This window comes from Syzygium oleosum, unplaced genomic scaffold (assembly GCF_021117445.2).
Source record: "Syzygium oleosum isolate NSW1041296 unplaced genomic scaffold, Sole_v2.1 Sole_v2.02, whole genome shotgun sequence".
Classification (NCBI taxonomy): domain Eukaryota; kingdom Viridiplantae; phylum Streptophyta; class Magnoliopsida; order Myrtales; family Myrtaceae; genus Syzygium; species Syzygium oleosum.
In genome coordinates this window covers 5925864-5940728 of record NW_026607486.1, presented here as the reverse complement: position 1 = coordinate 5940728, position 14865 = coordinate 5925864, and the positions used below count along the sequence as shown (strand labels likewise).

Genomic DNA, 14865 nt, shown 5'->3' with positions numbered 1-14865 from the left:
ACTCCTAGGAGGTCCTGTGGCACTCCTTGACGCTCGATTGACGCTCGAGCTCGGTAACCTTGTTGGTGACAACATTGAGCCCCTTGTACACTTGGATTGCGTCGGAATTGATGATCTCAGTTTGAAAATGGACCGCAAGATCGATTGAGAGATTGGGTTTTCCAGTTTTGTTGCTCCCACAAGTCTAAAGCTCCATCAAAGGACTTCATGACTGCTGTTTAAGGAATGCAAATAGGATAAAAAGAACTCAGATAATCATAAATTGTTGATTGAAAGAATTAAGCATACATATAGAAATAGCACTAAAGAGGAGAAGCCTAATGAAGACAAGGGAATGCAACTAAGGAAGATGTTATTGGTTTACCAAAGATACACAAGTGATCTCTAAGTTGAGTTCCCATACAATGGTAAAAGTTTCCATACAAAGGTAATATTTCAGGAAAAGAAACAGGAAACGAATAAAAGATACGAAAGGCATGCATAATTGACATTTCGAATCCTAATATTATTATCATTGGTTATTGGCTAGAAGCAGGAAATTAAAGAAGACAAATTTAATGGAAACTTCATCCAGTTTTTTTAATTTTCACTGACGTTCCTCCTTAATTTTGTGGTAGGTTTTGGGTGACAAAAAACCAAATTGGAATATTAAGTTTAGACGCACAGCAAAGCAATAATCAAACCAGCATCAAGTTTTTTATCCAACCATCAAGACACGGGTTTGAAATTGACCCGCATGTTCAGACTGCGTTGATTAATGTATGTGGAGATGGGTAGTTTAGAATCGTGTCATAGAGTGTTTGGAGGGATTCTTGATCATGACGTGGTGTGTCAAACGCTGATGCTGAGCGAGCACTTTTGCGCCAAGTATGGCAATGTTGACAAAATGCGTGGATGTTTTTTAGGGAGTCGAGGTGTGCCTTGAATTTGTTCCATGAGATGCAACTGGAAGGTGTGAAGGTCAATGAGCCTTCTATGGTTCCAGTTCTATCTGTATGCACTCAATTAGGTGCACTGGATCAAGGGAGGTGGTCTCATGCATATATTGAAAGGAACAGCCTTCGGATGATGTTGATGCTAGGGACCGCTTTATTGATTTGTATGCCAAATGCGGTGACATGGATAAGGCCATGGAGGTTTTCTGGGGGATGAAGGAAAGGAACACGTACACATGGCCTAGTGCCATGAATGGACTAGACATAAATGGAGCTGGTAGGGAATGTCTCGAGCTTTTCTCGCCCATGAAGAAAGACAGGGATCTCCCAAATGAAGTCACATTTGTATCGGTATTGAGAGGCTGCAGTGTAGTTTAACTAGTCGAGAAAGGGCTTGCCTCAATGACTGAGTCGTATGGAATCCAGCCTGAACTTGAGCATTATATCTACATGGTTGATTTGTATGGCCAAGCTGACCGTTTAAATGAAGTGTTAAATTTCATCAATGACATGCTGGTGGAGCCTCATGCCGGTGCTTGGGGAGCTTTACAAAATGCATGTAAAATTCACAAGAATAGGGAAATAGGCGAGCTTGCCTCAAGAAAGACGGTGGAGCTCGAAGCAAAGAGTCATGGTGTTTACATGCTTTGGTCCAATATTTACACTGATAACAAAAACTGGGAAAGTGTAAGCCTTATGCGGTAGGTAATGAAGTTCAGAGGCGAGAAGAAGCTTCCAGGCTGCAGTGTTGTAGAAGTTGATGGTGAAGTTCATGAGTTTTTTTGTTGGAGATAACTCCCACCAAATGTATAGCGAAATTTAAGTGATGGTGGGCGAGATCTTCAGGGGGCTGAGATTATAAGGGTACATGGCTAACACGAACCCGGTTTTGTTCGATATAGAAGAAGAAGAGAAAGAGAATGCTCTGTCTCTAAACAGTGAGGAGATTGCCGCTGCATTTGGTTTGATCTGATTGAAGGAAGACGTTCCTATAAGAATTGTTAAAAACCTTAGGATCTGCTGGGATTGTCATGAGTTTTCGAAAATGGTTTCTCAAACTTTTGATAGGGAAATTGTCGTGGGGGACAATAACAGGCTTCACCATTTCATAGCTGGTGGGTGCTCTTGCAGGGATTTTTGGTGAGAATTAACAGTTCAGTTGTACAAATTATTTTTTTGCAGTGTATCTTCACATGCATTGTTTGTCCATGGGATATTTACAGAAAAACATGTCTGGAGGCAAATGTTGTGAGCTTTGTACTGACAATCCATGAATCCAAATTAGTGTGTTCTACCATCACATATCCTGCCCATGGATTTGCAAGCAAAAGACTATTCATTTGTCCTTGAGCTCAGTGCTATTGACCCAGTAAATCAGGCGAATGCTGCCTATTCAGTTTCACTTTAAAGGCAGTGGCTTCATAAAGCTGTCCTAGTCTTGTGGATTGCGAAGCAGAGAACAAGAACAATATAATCAGGGAGTCGACAGATGAACCAAGATAACTGGGGTTCAATGTCCAATCACAAGGCTTAGCAAGAAATGAATTTCATTTTCACCGCGTAATTGGCATGTTTTACGCACCCTCAAAGCTGTCAACAACCACTACCTCTGCATGTTTCGATGGAAATTCCAATTTATGTTCTTTACGATATTCTTTAAAGAAGAACTAAATCGCTCTTACCTGTTAAATCCATCAAAAGATTATGGAAGTTCAAAGATGACAAGCCGTACAGGTTACATAATTTCAATGGTATCTTCCATCAGACAGCATTTCCGAAACAATCATACATTTAGGCTGAAGAAAAAGGAGTTAGATCCATGACTTCAACTTCCACTCAAGATTTGAACATGCAATATCTTGTAGACTGTGGTATTAACAAGGTGGATACTGGTTAACTATAGGCAAGAACAGTAATCTTTCCCTGCTGAATAACTCAGATGGAAAGAGAAAACTTGGTTGTCTTCTCACTGATTGTGGCAATTAAATGCTGGTAAACCCGGTGGATTTCTTTAGTACAACAGATTTTTCATGGTTATATGGATTTTTTTCCTTTATTACCCAGTTTTTTAGAATAAGTAAAACAACATTATCTCATTTCAATATAGGATATGTAAAACATTATATTATATTAATGACTAAATTTCAAAATCTCCGCATGGTTACCTAACAAATATCCTGCTTTTATGATCACATATCCTCATCTTTGAAATTCATATCCATATTCTCTATTAAAAATAGTCCGAATCTATAAGCAAGTAAAAAATTAAACAAGACTACATTGGACTTATCCCCAGAAATTCCATAAAGTTGGGGATAGAATTCAAGAAGTTCCCACGGAAAAAGACATCTGTATTAGCGACAAATAACGGGTTGCTTTGGAGAAATAGGTTGAATTTCTAGAAATAGAAGAGCAACTCACGGTATCAGTGTCTCAAGGTGGATTAGAGACAAGTGAAGTGAGTTTCTTCTTCAAACATCTCCAAAAGTGGGAAAGGGAAAATGGACACGGTTTCGGTTTGACACTTGGTGTAGGTATCCACCTCTCAGAGATCGTTTCCCGGACCTTTTACTGTTCCTGGGAACAAGGAGGTCCTTGTGTTTGAATTACCGGTCCATTGATAGGAGAATCACTTTGGAAGTTGAATTTTCGAGACGAGCCCATGACCTGGAACTCAAAACTTTTGCTAGTGTTTTCTGATTTGCTGTATAATTCAAAGATTTCTCTCAATTCTGCTGATTCTTTGCGTTGGCATAGTTGTGAACATGGAACTTCTTCTGTAAAATTTCATTGCAGTTTGTTAGTATAGAAATTTGATGAAGCCAGAGAGGAGTTTCCTTGGAGAGTTGGACAGTGAAAGCACCGACTATTTATGTGTTTATTTTTTGTTGCTTGGAAAGCAACTTGGAACGTACTCTCAACACAATAAGATTTGCATTAGAGGCAATCACTCTGTTTATTTTGCCAAGCATTGATCAGGAATAATTCAGCATCTGCAATTTCTTCCTCCATTAATTCTTGTCAACATGAAATTTGTCTTTAGATGTCTGGATTTACCAAATAGTTCTATTGAGGAGAAATCTTTTACGAATGAGGAACATTGGCAGGATACGTTTTCGTTCTATAGATATTCTTGTTTTGCTGAGCTACTGCTGTCTGGTCTTTCATTTGCAGCTTTCATCTTTTGCCAGACTGGTACAGACATTTCTCACGAGCATAATGAGCTCTAAACACAATTCAGCAAAAATTTAACTATTCTGTCCTAGCTACTAACTTCTGCTTTTGGGAAGAACCTGAACCTTACTATGTCCATATTACAGGTCAATTTTGTGTCAGTCGTCTGAACTTGTTTAATCACCATATGGAACTGTACATAAGAGCAACTAAAACAAGGGCTTATTCAATTAGGGATTGAAGAGTTCCTGTCCAAAGCTGATAAGGCCTTTATGTCGAAAAGCTGCATTTAATTATAATTATTCAACAAATCGAATGCCAAATGTTGATGTCTTCCACTTTATTGATGAGAGAAGGCAATGCAAATGGAGGTCCACTGCACATCCCTCACAGGAAGACAAACACTCAGCAACAATTCTCTATAGCAATATAGGGGCACCGTTGCAATTGGTGGGGGGCTTTATAATCCTCTGAAGCACCTCTATCCTTGATTTCTGGATATTGTGGTTGCACATGTCGACATGTTTTCCCAGTCCTTCAACCGCCTTCACGAAATCTCTCAGCTTTTTCTTGATGTCTGCTATTCCGAGCTTTACTGCTTCTGCTCCCTCCTCAATCGGAAAATCAGCTTTCTGCAAAAGCCTCTTGGTCTGTACCTCCAAAGGGTCAACGATGCTTCTGATTTTGTTAAGGAGCTTGAGAGCAACAAAGGTACCGGTCTGCAGAGCTTTAGTTGTAAGAAATTATTCATGTAAATCATGATGACTTCTCTTGCAGAGTTTCTTGCATTTTGGAATCATAGACATTGTTCGCATCATTATAGCTACATAAAAATCAAGCCAGCCTCGCGATGTTCATTATGTTAATTGCGAGGACTTCTAGGGAAAAGTATGGATGTTGACTTGGTTTGACGAAATTACGGGGATCGTCACTGTAATTACAGAAAGGGAGGAAAAAGGTTTGTAGTACTCACTTGCATTGAGGTGATCACCTCCTCCCATCCCTTCAGTTCATTTTCATAAATCTTCCAAAGGGAGTCAATCCACTTGCCAATGGCATCCATGGGAATGGCGGTTGCAGCCGCTAGGGCGGCAGTGACTGGTGTAGCAGCCACAGCTGGAGTCATGACCGACCAGATCAGAATGGCTGCGAAAATTGCAACCAGTATCATGGTTGAGATTTTCTTCCACGTCTGTATGGTCTTGAGCTTCTTCTCAATCTCATTTTTCTTGATCCGCAACTTCTTGACCATGGACTTCTGTTGCTTGTGAATCGTCTGAAAGATCACGAAGAACTCTTTGGGGAAAGGGTCTCTGGTCTCCTTGAATTTTGTCAGTTCCTCCAAGATCTTTGAGTAACTAAATTTATCCAAGGTCTCTGCATCAGTTCCTCGTGAAACAGAAAATGCATGCATATTCCTCACCAACTTAAACCTTATAATGTTAGGCTATCAAACTCTAGAAATCAACTCTATCCCATTGGCACGTTAGATATGAAGTTGAATGCAAATGCATAGAGAAATTAGTGGAGATTGAATGACTTAGCCAATAAATGAAAATAGTGGCCAGCAAGAACCAATATGCTAGGATGCGTGTGCTCGAAATGAAGTTCCTTGAGAAGTGAGATACATGTACCTGCAACACCCCTCCCCATCTTCTTCTTTGAAGCAATGAAGCGAAGCGATAAACAGCAAATGGGCATCGAGCGCAGGCTTCAAGCAATTCTCAAGGGCAGCACAGAAACCGAGGGTGTGCAAGCTATCCTTGAAGTAGCACTCAACAAGCTCGAACAGCTCTTGATTTCTCCAGATGTCTTTCTTGCTATCCAAGATGACCTTGACCACTTCCTGGTTCATCTCCAAGAGGCACTCCGTTATCTCTTTCAGAGAATCCAGTGAGAGAGCTTGGACATCAACCCCGGAAGCAAGAGTGCTGAGGACTTGGTTCGTCCTCACTTGGAGGTTAGCATCGAAGGTTCGCAAATCCGGGTTGGACTCGCACGCTGCGCCGTACGAGCTGATGAGTTCCTTTGGGTACTGGACTTTGGGTATTGAATTGGCGCCTGTTGATGAGGGAACCGCTGGAGGGTTTCTTCTGGTGTTGGAGTTTGTCATTGACCTTCAGGTGAGATCATGAGGTTAAGAAAAGAGAGCGCGAGTACGCTAAAAGGAAAAAAAAATGAAGCGGTCACAGATGTTTATGTCCCTAAGAGAACTTCAGAGCATGCAAAAAGGAAATTGAAAGGAAGAGTATGGGAAAGAAATCCGAATTATGTCAGAAGATGGTCGTCGCATGTCCCAAAAGTTAAACTAATACAAAAGCAATGATACGAGACCATGTTAAATAGAATAGGAATGAAATAACCACTACAGGCCCAAAACAAGCAATCATATAGAGACTCAAAACCAGAACATGAAACTCTAATTCGAGAACCGAGTCTTTCGAGGTTGACGAACGTTGCCAATCACAATGCATGGTTTATGTGTCACATGTGGTGTGAAGGACAAGAATTAGATAATTTTGATGAGATTCAATCCATTCTCACATGGATAAGAGACACATTTTATACAAGAAAATATCATACGAGTCTGATTTAATACTGGGGTTACTATTGGTTTAATAAGCAAAAAAGCACATATATTCACTAAATGACTTGAGTAATAAGATTACCAATATCCATGTCCTATACTTAAGTAGCAAAAAGGACGTGGAATTCACAAATTTTTTTTTTGTTTAAGAGCAATTACTTAGCGGTAATAAATAAAGGGTCCACTGAAAAATTAAAAGTTTTATGTTGATCGGTTTGAGAAAAAGAGAAAAATCATAACGGAATTTTTCGAAGTTCAATGAAAAAAAGAGTTCATCGATTGAGAAATCCAAACAATATAAAATATAAGATGACTTAAGAGATTTAGTACACCTTTTCTTTTTCCCTATTATAAATACGGAAAAATATATTTTTGTATCCAATTTTTTGGATCGGATAGCACTTTAACAAAAAGGTGGGAACTTGCACACAAGGCATGACTGCTTAAAGAGGTGAAACTAGTCTTCATAATTGAGGAAAATGTCATACAAAAAATCTCTAGAGTTATTATCATCATGTAATTAAGAAGACCACCGCTTCTCACAAAATTACCATTTGGAATGTTCATCCAACCCCAAGAACAATTCAATTCTCACTTGGCGAAGTGACATGCGCATCCACCGACCACCATACTCCGGTAACCAAGCCGGCTAAACGTAAACTCAGATGGAAAAACGAATTGAATGAAATCTATACGATGTTCAATATGAATGTTCATTATCTTCGGGTCACACATAACAATGGGCAGCCGAGCAGAAGGGTCCGCCTCTTGCCTATGTATCAGGCGATTTTCTAGTGCTTAGATCATGAAGATTTCCCAAAAGAAATCATTTCTAGGGTCTCTCCAAGAGTCATCCTATCGAAATGGGCTAATACATACATTATTAACCACAACAAGGGAGTTCTATGAGTTAGGGTTTAAGTGATAATCAAGTGTGGTCATGAATTTTTTGAAATCATGAGGGCCTTCTCATATACCTAGCCTGCGTGATAATCAACAGAAAGTTAAGATACCACAATCTGTACAAGATCTAAAATCATAATAGGAATACAATCCAACAAGCAAGATTGCTAACTCTTTTTGCACCATTGAATATAAGTTGGATTTTTCCTTACCTGGATGAGCTGCTTCTTGCAATTGACTGCTACGGGAGACAGAAGTTGGAAAAGAGAGAGAGAGGCAGAGGGCAAGATAGCTTGTTGAATGTTATGGAGATGAAGCAACCTCTCATGTGAGTTTTATAGATTTGAAGATTTGAGGATGAACTTGATCCCAACCATATAGATTGCGTGCGAAAGAAGCTAAATCTTGGGCATAGTTACCGAGAATGCTCATGCAATTACCGAGAATGCTCATGCCAGATTAGCATTTCCTATTCTCGGAAGATACCAAGAAGCTAGGTTTAGAGATGAGCCGTCAATCAGGCCGTTCCAAATCACATTTGTACAGAGATTTGTAATGCAAATTACTTTATGAGACAGACATTATGATATTTCCGTATTTATCATATTATAAAAGCCTAGATATAATGCGGATTGCCACTTTAGTTATCGGATCCTTGCCAGTATAAAACATTGGCAACTGATTTTCCTTTTGTGTTAACTGGATTGTGTTAGAGATAGAATATGTTGAATTGTATTATACCTCCTTTTATTTTTCCTAGAGAGATTACTCCTTACACCTTATAGGTAATTATGCTGTGCATCTTGTATTTTCCTAAATTAGAATTTAGCATGTTATATCTTATCAAAAGGAAAGGTTATGTTTATGAACCAACATGCTTTTTCCTTGGTTTAAATAGTTTTCCTATTTCTCTCTTTTTCCCAATACCTGTGGTTTTTGCTTTAGCAGTTCAAAGTTATTAAGGAGACTCTGTAGCTCCTCCAGCAAGAGGGCATTTATGGCGAGATGTGAACTCCGCCGAGCAGTGGCGGCGGCTTGACAGGTTGACGATGATGTGTGCGGCTGTGCGTGATGGTGGATCGTCTGGTGTGGTGGTGTTTTGCCCACTGAAGACACTGAATTTCAGACCATGAAGTAGAGGTTGATAAAAAGGGACGAGTGCTAGACATTTCACATGGAGAAAAAATGATTTGATAAAGGGAGAGAGCAAAATCATGTAAAAATGGAAAAACCCATGAGCAAAATCACGTGTCATCTGAAAATTATAATCTTTTGAAAAATTAACTATACATATAAGTGATTGAAAGGATCATCGTTCAATGTCATATGTCTGGGCAGCAGCTCCAATGTTGCCACGCAGAATAACCTTTTCATTACATTTGGTCATGGAGATGGTTCCCTCCTTCGGTCATTTTTGTTGGTTATCGTGATACACTACTACATGTATAACTAGAACATAGTCATGAGTAGTAAATAAATATCATCCTAGTAATCTTGGATCAAGTGAAAGATGAAATCAATGTGAAATGGCTCAGATCATATGTGAGAGAACGAGAAAGCTATGCAGTCAAAAATAGGGCTGATCGGTTCCTGGTCCGGTCTTATTCAAAGGTGGAACCGGGAATTAGATCCGGAGGACCGGTCCAATGAAACCGGTCACTTAGGGTTTAATTCACATTTTACTAATTTTTTTGAAGAAAAAAAAGTATATGTAGTCTGTTCGGTCCGGTCGGTCCGGTTTAGTCTGATTCTCTCTTGGAATTGGGAACTGGATCGCCTGGACACTAGTTCCACTTTTAGGAACCGGGAATTGGACCAACCGATCGGTTCGGTCCAGTTTAGGCTGTTCTCGATTTGGGCAGTCTGCTTTGCATACCCCTAATAAAAAAGAACATTACCTCCACCATTTTCAACAGACGAGTTAACCTCAATGCCATCGTTTATGGTTTTAGAGAACACGGAAGCAGAAAGAAATTAGCCGTCCTTGATCATTCTCTCTTGACTTTCATGTCCAAGCAATTAGCATCTTAAAAGTGGATAACCACCATTGATTGGGACGTCGGAGGATTTTCAATTTAGGAACTAGAGTTCACCCATTGCATCCCACTACCTCCTAGGGGTGTAAACGGTTTGGTTCAATTCGGTTTTTTTGAAAAATAGAATTGAATCTCGCTCAAACTGAATATGAACCGAACTGAAAAATCGATTTTTTTGTTTTTTTGCTTTTTATTCAAACAAGGTCTCTTCTTTTTCATGCCTTTCATTTTTTAATTTTCTGGCAAAGTAAAAACAGGAAAAAAAAAGTGCTTTGCTTCTTCCATCTTCTTCCCCCTAGCGTTCGCCGGAAGATTCTAGCCAGTGCCTGATCTTTCTGGGGGTCTTCGCAGCCTCTCGATCTCGGTCTCAGATAATGTTTTTGACTTATATTCGTTGAGTTCTTTGTCTGTTTTTCGTTTGATCGAAGATGTCGACTTCTCGCGCTGTTGATTCCTCATTTCTGAGCCCCTAGCTTCTGTTGGGCTGGCTGTGAAAATCTACAGAGTTTGAGAATTTGTGGATTTGAGTGAAATTGAGCGAAGCGGTTTTATGGGGTCGTAGCTGTGTTGCAGCCAGATCTGGAATTTTTTTGAAGCAGCGATGCAGGAGCTGGCCGATCACAGCCATGGCATATCGGTTCTTCAAGTCCTCATCGCCGTCCACCATGATCGTCACCAACACTCCTGCCCGTGCCGATCTTGCCCTCACCAACCTCTCCTACAGCTAGGGGTTGTAAACGGTTCAGTTCGGTTTGATTTTCTTGAAAAACTGAACTGAACCGAATTGTTAAGGAAGCACCCTTGAACCGAACTGAAACTTGCTCAAACCGAATTGGAACCGAATTGTTAAGGAAGCACCCTTGAACCGAACTGAAACTCGCTCAAACCGAATTGGAACCGAACTGAAAAACCGATTTGGTTCGGTTTGGTTCGGATCAGTTTTCGGTTTCTTCTTCTTCTTTTTCTTTTTCTTTTTTTGCTTTTTATTCATGGCTCGATTTTCTGTTTTTTCTTCTTCTTTTTTGCTTTTTATTCCTATAAAAATATTTTAGTCATTTACGCTATTCAACTATTTATAATTTCGATTACGTATTGCTGAATCGCCATTTCGAATAAGATGAAAGTTAAATAATTCTTTTTAATATTTAACGACATTTATTTCCTAGATTTGATTCTTTAATGTCAAAATGTGAACATATTCATGATATTCTACGTAAGAGAATCATCGATCTTACAAATTAAAATAAGTTGAGTGATTGTAAATATATTACAAATTAAAAACTCATTATTTAAAATTGAAAAATGAAAAAACAAAATCACATATTTAAACTAGGTTCCGACCAAAAAAAAAAGTCGTGCTCAAGATTGGCTACGATCTTATAGTAATACCAGCACTGCATAAAATAGAGGCCAAATCTCATCAATCAGCCGAAGATATATTGCGATCCAGGCATATTGATAAACTCCAACCGAAGGCCTTGGAGCATAAAAATTGAATAACTAGCAGCGGCTAGATGGTAAAGGACAAAGGACACTATAAGTGCCATAACTTATGTACGGAGATCACTTTGGTGCCATAACTTTTTCGGATCACTTTGGTGCCAAGTCGGAGGAAAAACGGTCACTTAAGTGTCATAAGTTTTTTGGATCACTTCGGTACTAAAATTTTTGAAAAACGATCACTTAAGTGCTAAATTTTTTTAAAACGATCATTTAAGTGCTAAAATTTTTGAAAAACGATCACTTAAGTGCCAATCTCCAGCGCGAGCCTACGGCGAGCCACGTCGCACCAAATTAATTAAAAAATGCCACGTCGGATTTCCGCGAAAAATTATGTACGGCACCGGAGTTGGCACTTAAGTGATCGTTTTTCAAAAATTTTAGCACTTAAGTGATCGTTTTTCAAAATTTTAGCACTAAAGTGATCCAAAAAAACTTATGGCACCAAAGTGAGCGCCGTACACAAGTTATGGCACTTGTAGTGTTCTTTTGCCGATGGTAAAGTAAAGCTTCAATGTCACTCTACATTTCTTAAGAAGTCAATATCGAATCTTTTGCATTAGAAAAAAACATGGCTGACTTGTGATCAATCTCTCTCCAGGAGATCCGAGAAGACATGATCCCCAACACAATGCATCCAGTACAATCGTCCAAAGAAGCCGATGCATACTTAACAAGAAACGCGACCAAAATGACGAGCATCCACCATGAACATTAGAGTGGAACGGTGACAGCAAACAAAGGTTAAAACATCTAGTTTCTGGGAATAAGTAAAGTGGTGGGTATTCATAAATAGTTGTGATTGGATCATCTTTGAGGTCACTTAGAACAATACCAAACAAAAATCAAAATCCATTGCCCTGCCAATGAGGTACTTCCGTATCAGAACAGATGACAAATCAGCACCGAAATCATATAATGGACTATCTACAAAAAAGAATACAGAATCTCCGGTGCTCACTTGCTTTCTTTACACATCAAGGAGATGACTACTTCTCTTTTGTTCGTCAATCATCAAGGGAAACCAATATCGAGTTCAGCTCCGCGGTCACAGTTGATAACTCTACATTAAATTCACAATAAAAATGAGAATTAAAGTATCTATTGCAATAGTAAAGGATATAAAATATTTCATGATAATTTTTTCTCACCTGACTCAAAATTTTCGAGTTCTTCTAAGTCCTCCTCAATCGAAAGTGAAAGTGGTGCGGATCGTAGCCAATCTTGAGCACATATAAGAGCCTCCACCATGCTTGGGGTCAAGGAGCTACGAAACACGTCAAGTACTTATCTAATTCGGATAAGTCTAAATATCTCAAGCAATGGAAGAGAGGATAAGATATCTCGAAGAATTGACTTTCTACCAATTTAAGATATCAAAGTCGGCACTATAGCATTCACATCTTTCTTCCAAATACTTATCTAATTCGGATTTTTCTTCCAAATATTCTTGTCCCGTTTGGCTAAGATACATTACAGTCATAATGTCCGCACCAACCACAGGAGACATTGACACATTCATTGTCCTTGTACCCTTTGACCTCAAATTGCTTTGGGGGCATATACCGATGCGGTATTGCTCGAACAATGACGTTAGAGATGATGTTACTTTATCTCATAAAGTTTCCGCCCGCTTGCTTTCATAAACTTGATTAATCATCCATTTCACATACTCCCACTTATGTCAAGGGTCAAGTATGCATCCAATGAACCATGTTAGATTGATGTTATTCACATTGCCAAAATACTTATTGAATTTGGTCTTCATTCTCTTGGCCATTTCCTGCAAACTCCTATCCTCATTCACACAATATCTATCAATCATCATAAAAATCCCATAGACATCTTTCGCCATATCATTACTAGTGACATAAGAACAACCCGGTACCTTTAAAGTTGTATCGTAAAACAACTTCAAGAAAGGAAGAAATTGACGGGCATATTCCCAATCATCACTAGTAGGCAACCCCCTTACCTTGGAAAGCTCTTCAACAAATTTGCTATCCCGAATATCTAGTAAGATAAAAGCCTTTTGAAACTTCAAAGCCACTTCCAACATCAGGTACGTTGAGTTCCAATGAGTCTCCACATCCAAACATACAAGACTCTTGGACTCGATATTTTCTAGCTCAATGCACTCCTTAAACCGTTGCAACCTCACAGGAGAAGACCTCACATAGCGTACAGCTGAGCGTATTCTAACAATGGAATCATCTATATCTTTCAAACCCTCTCTCACAATCAAACTCAATATGTGAGCACAACATCTTACATGGAGTAACTCACCCGATAAAATTAGAGTGTTCCAAAAGTGGAGTCTTTTTTTCAAGTATTGAACTCCCAAGTCATTTGAGCTCGCATTATCCACGATGATAGAAAAAATGTTTTTAATCCCCCAACCAATCAAGTATTTTTTCACCGCTTTTCCTATAATCTCAGCAGAATGTCCCGGGATTTGACAAAAATTCAAGATTTTCTTTTGCAACTTCCAATCACCATCTACAAAATGAGCAGTGAGACACATGTAACTCATATTTTGACAAGAAGTCCACGTGTCCACTGTGAGACAAACCCTTGGAGATGTATCGAAAAAATATTTTTTCAATTTGCATCTTTCCTCCAAGTATAACCTATAACAGTCCTCCCTCAATGTGTTTCTTGAGGGGATTGAAAACTTCGGCTGGATCCTACTCACGAATTGCCGAAATGACTCATTTTCCACAAACTTAAAGGGTAATTCACCAATGATGAACATCGCTACTAGGTCTTTTCGACTAGTTTCTTGGTCAAATTTCCATGGACCAAATGACCTAGAACTACCAACCCCAACAAGTTGACCCGAGACACTTTTTTGCCTTTTCTCAACGTTCGCATATGGAAATTCCTTACATCTACCTAAATGATTACGCATCGCACTAGTCCCTCGAGAGGTAGAACAACCAATAATAGCCCCACAATATAAACATTCAGCTTTGTCTAGATTTTCTGTCCTTTTATAGTGTTCCCAAGCAATAGATCTCATCCTCCTTCTATTTGTGCCACTAGATTCACTCATTGAAGTAGACATCTACCAATCTATGACAATTAAAACCTAAAATTATTATAATTCAAGTGGCTGTGTCAAGTTAACAAACTTTGTATCAAAAGCAAATACTTAATCCAAATAAAAGCATAATAGAAGGGGTAGCCATTAAAGCACCAGGACAGAAGTTACTAAATAGTTATGATAAATGAACGCAAAGCAAACTAGTTCAACAGAACAAACAAACACAAGGATAGAGTCATGATGAGAAAAGAGAAATACCAAACGAACATGATGAATTATGAAAGTGACGGAATTACTTGCAAAAACAGATTGCGCATGCAAGAACACCTCTATTAAGCAAGTTTGATGGAATTGCTTTCCCACTTGGTCACAAATACCTTATAACATCCATGATCAATCCCATTAAGGAGTGGATTTCAGCAGCCTAGACATGAAACTCCCATATATATCCTTTCATTGAAGGACATAAAAGATGTTTTCGTTAGGAAACAGAAATTAAACTTTTCCATGGATTCTTAATAGAAAATCAGATGACATAAGCCATATACTCATGCTTTGCTGATTCAAAGAAGTGGGAAGATACATGATGTAGAATTCGAAATTCAAATTCTGAAGGTAATTCTTTCCCCAAAAAAGTATTTGAATCCATTGCTGTTAGCAATCTTTGAAACACAAGGTAATAGA

At 38.9% G+C, this 14865-nt stretch overlaps 1 protein-coding gene and 1 pseudogene across 1 annotated transcript; one reads left to right on the top strand and one right to left on the bottom strand.

Annotated features, from left to right (window-relative positions):
• The first annotated feature begins 404 nt into the window (after positions 1-404).
• On the top strand, positions 405-2079 carry LOC115667594 (putative pentatricopeptide repeat-containing protein At5g40405; annotated as a pseudogene).
• Positions 2080-4528: 2449 nt separating this feature from the next.
• Positions 4529-8626, bottom strand: LOC130135354 (UPF0496 protein At4g34320-like). Its single transcript, XM_056304291.1, has 4 exons — positions 8527-8626; positions 5753-6226; positions 5083-5467; positions 4529-4828 (listed from the first exon to the last, which is right to left on the bottom strand). Exons 2-4 carry the CDS (start codon positions 6220-6222, stop codon positions 4529-4531), a joined length of 1155 nt encoding a protein of 384 aa, XP_056160266.1. The 5' UTR covers positions 6223-6226; positions 8527-8626.
• Positions 8627-14865: the final 6239 nt, after the last annotated feature.

Coding starts and splice junctions, on each gene's coding strand:
- LOC130135354 (XM_056304291.1), bottom strand. CDS start 6,222: ATGACAAACTCCAACACCAGAAGAAACCCTCCAGCGGTTCCCTCATCA. Junction 5,468..5,752: donor AAAGAAGAAGATGGGGAGGG/GTGTTGCAGGTA, acceptor GGATAAATTTAG/TTACTCAAAGATCTTGGAGG. Junction 4,829..5,082: donor AGGTGATCACCTCAATGCAA/GTGAGTACTACA, acceptor AAAGCTCTGCAG/ACCGGTACCTTTGTTGCTCT.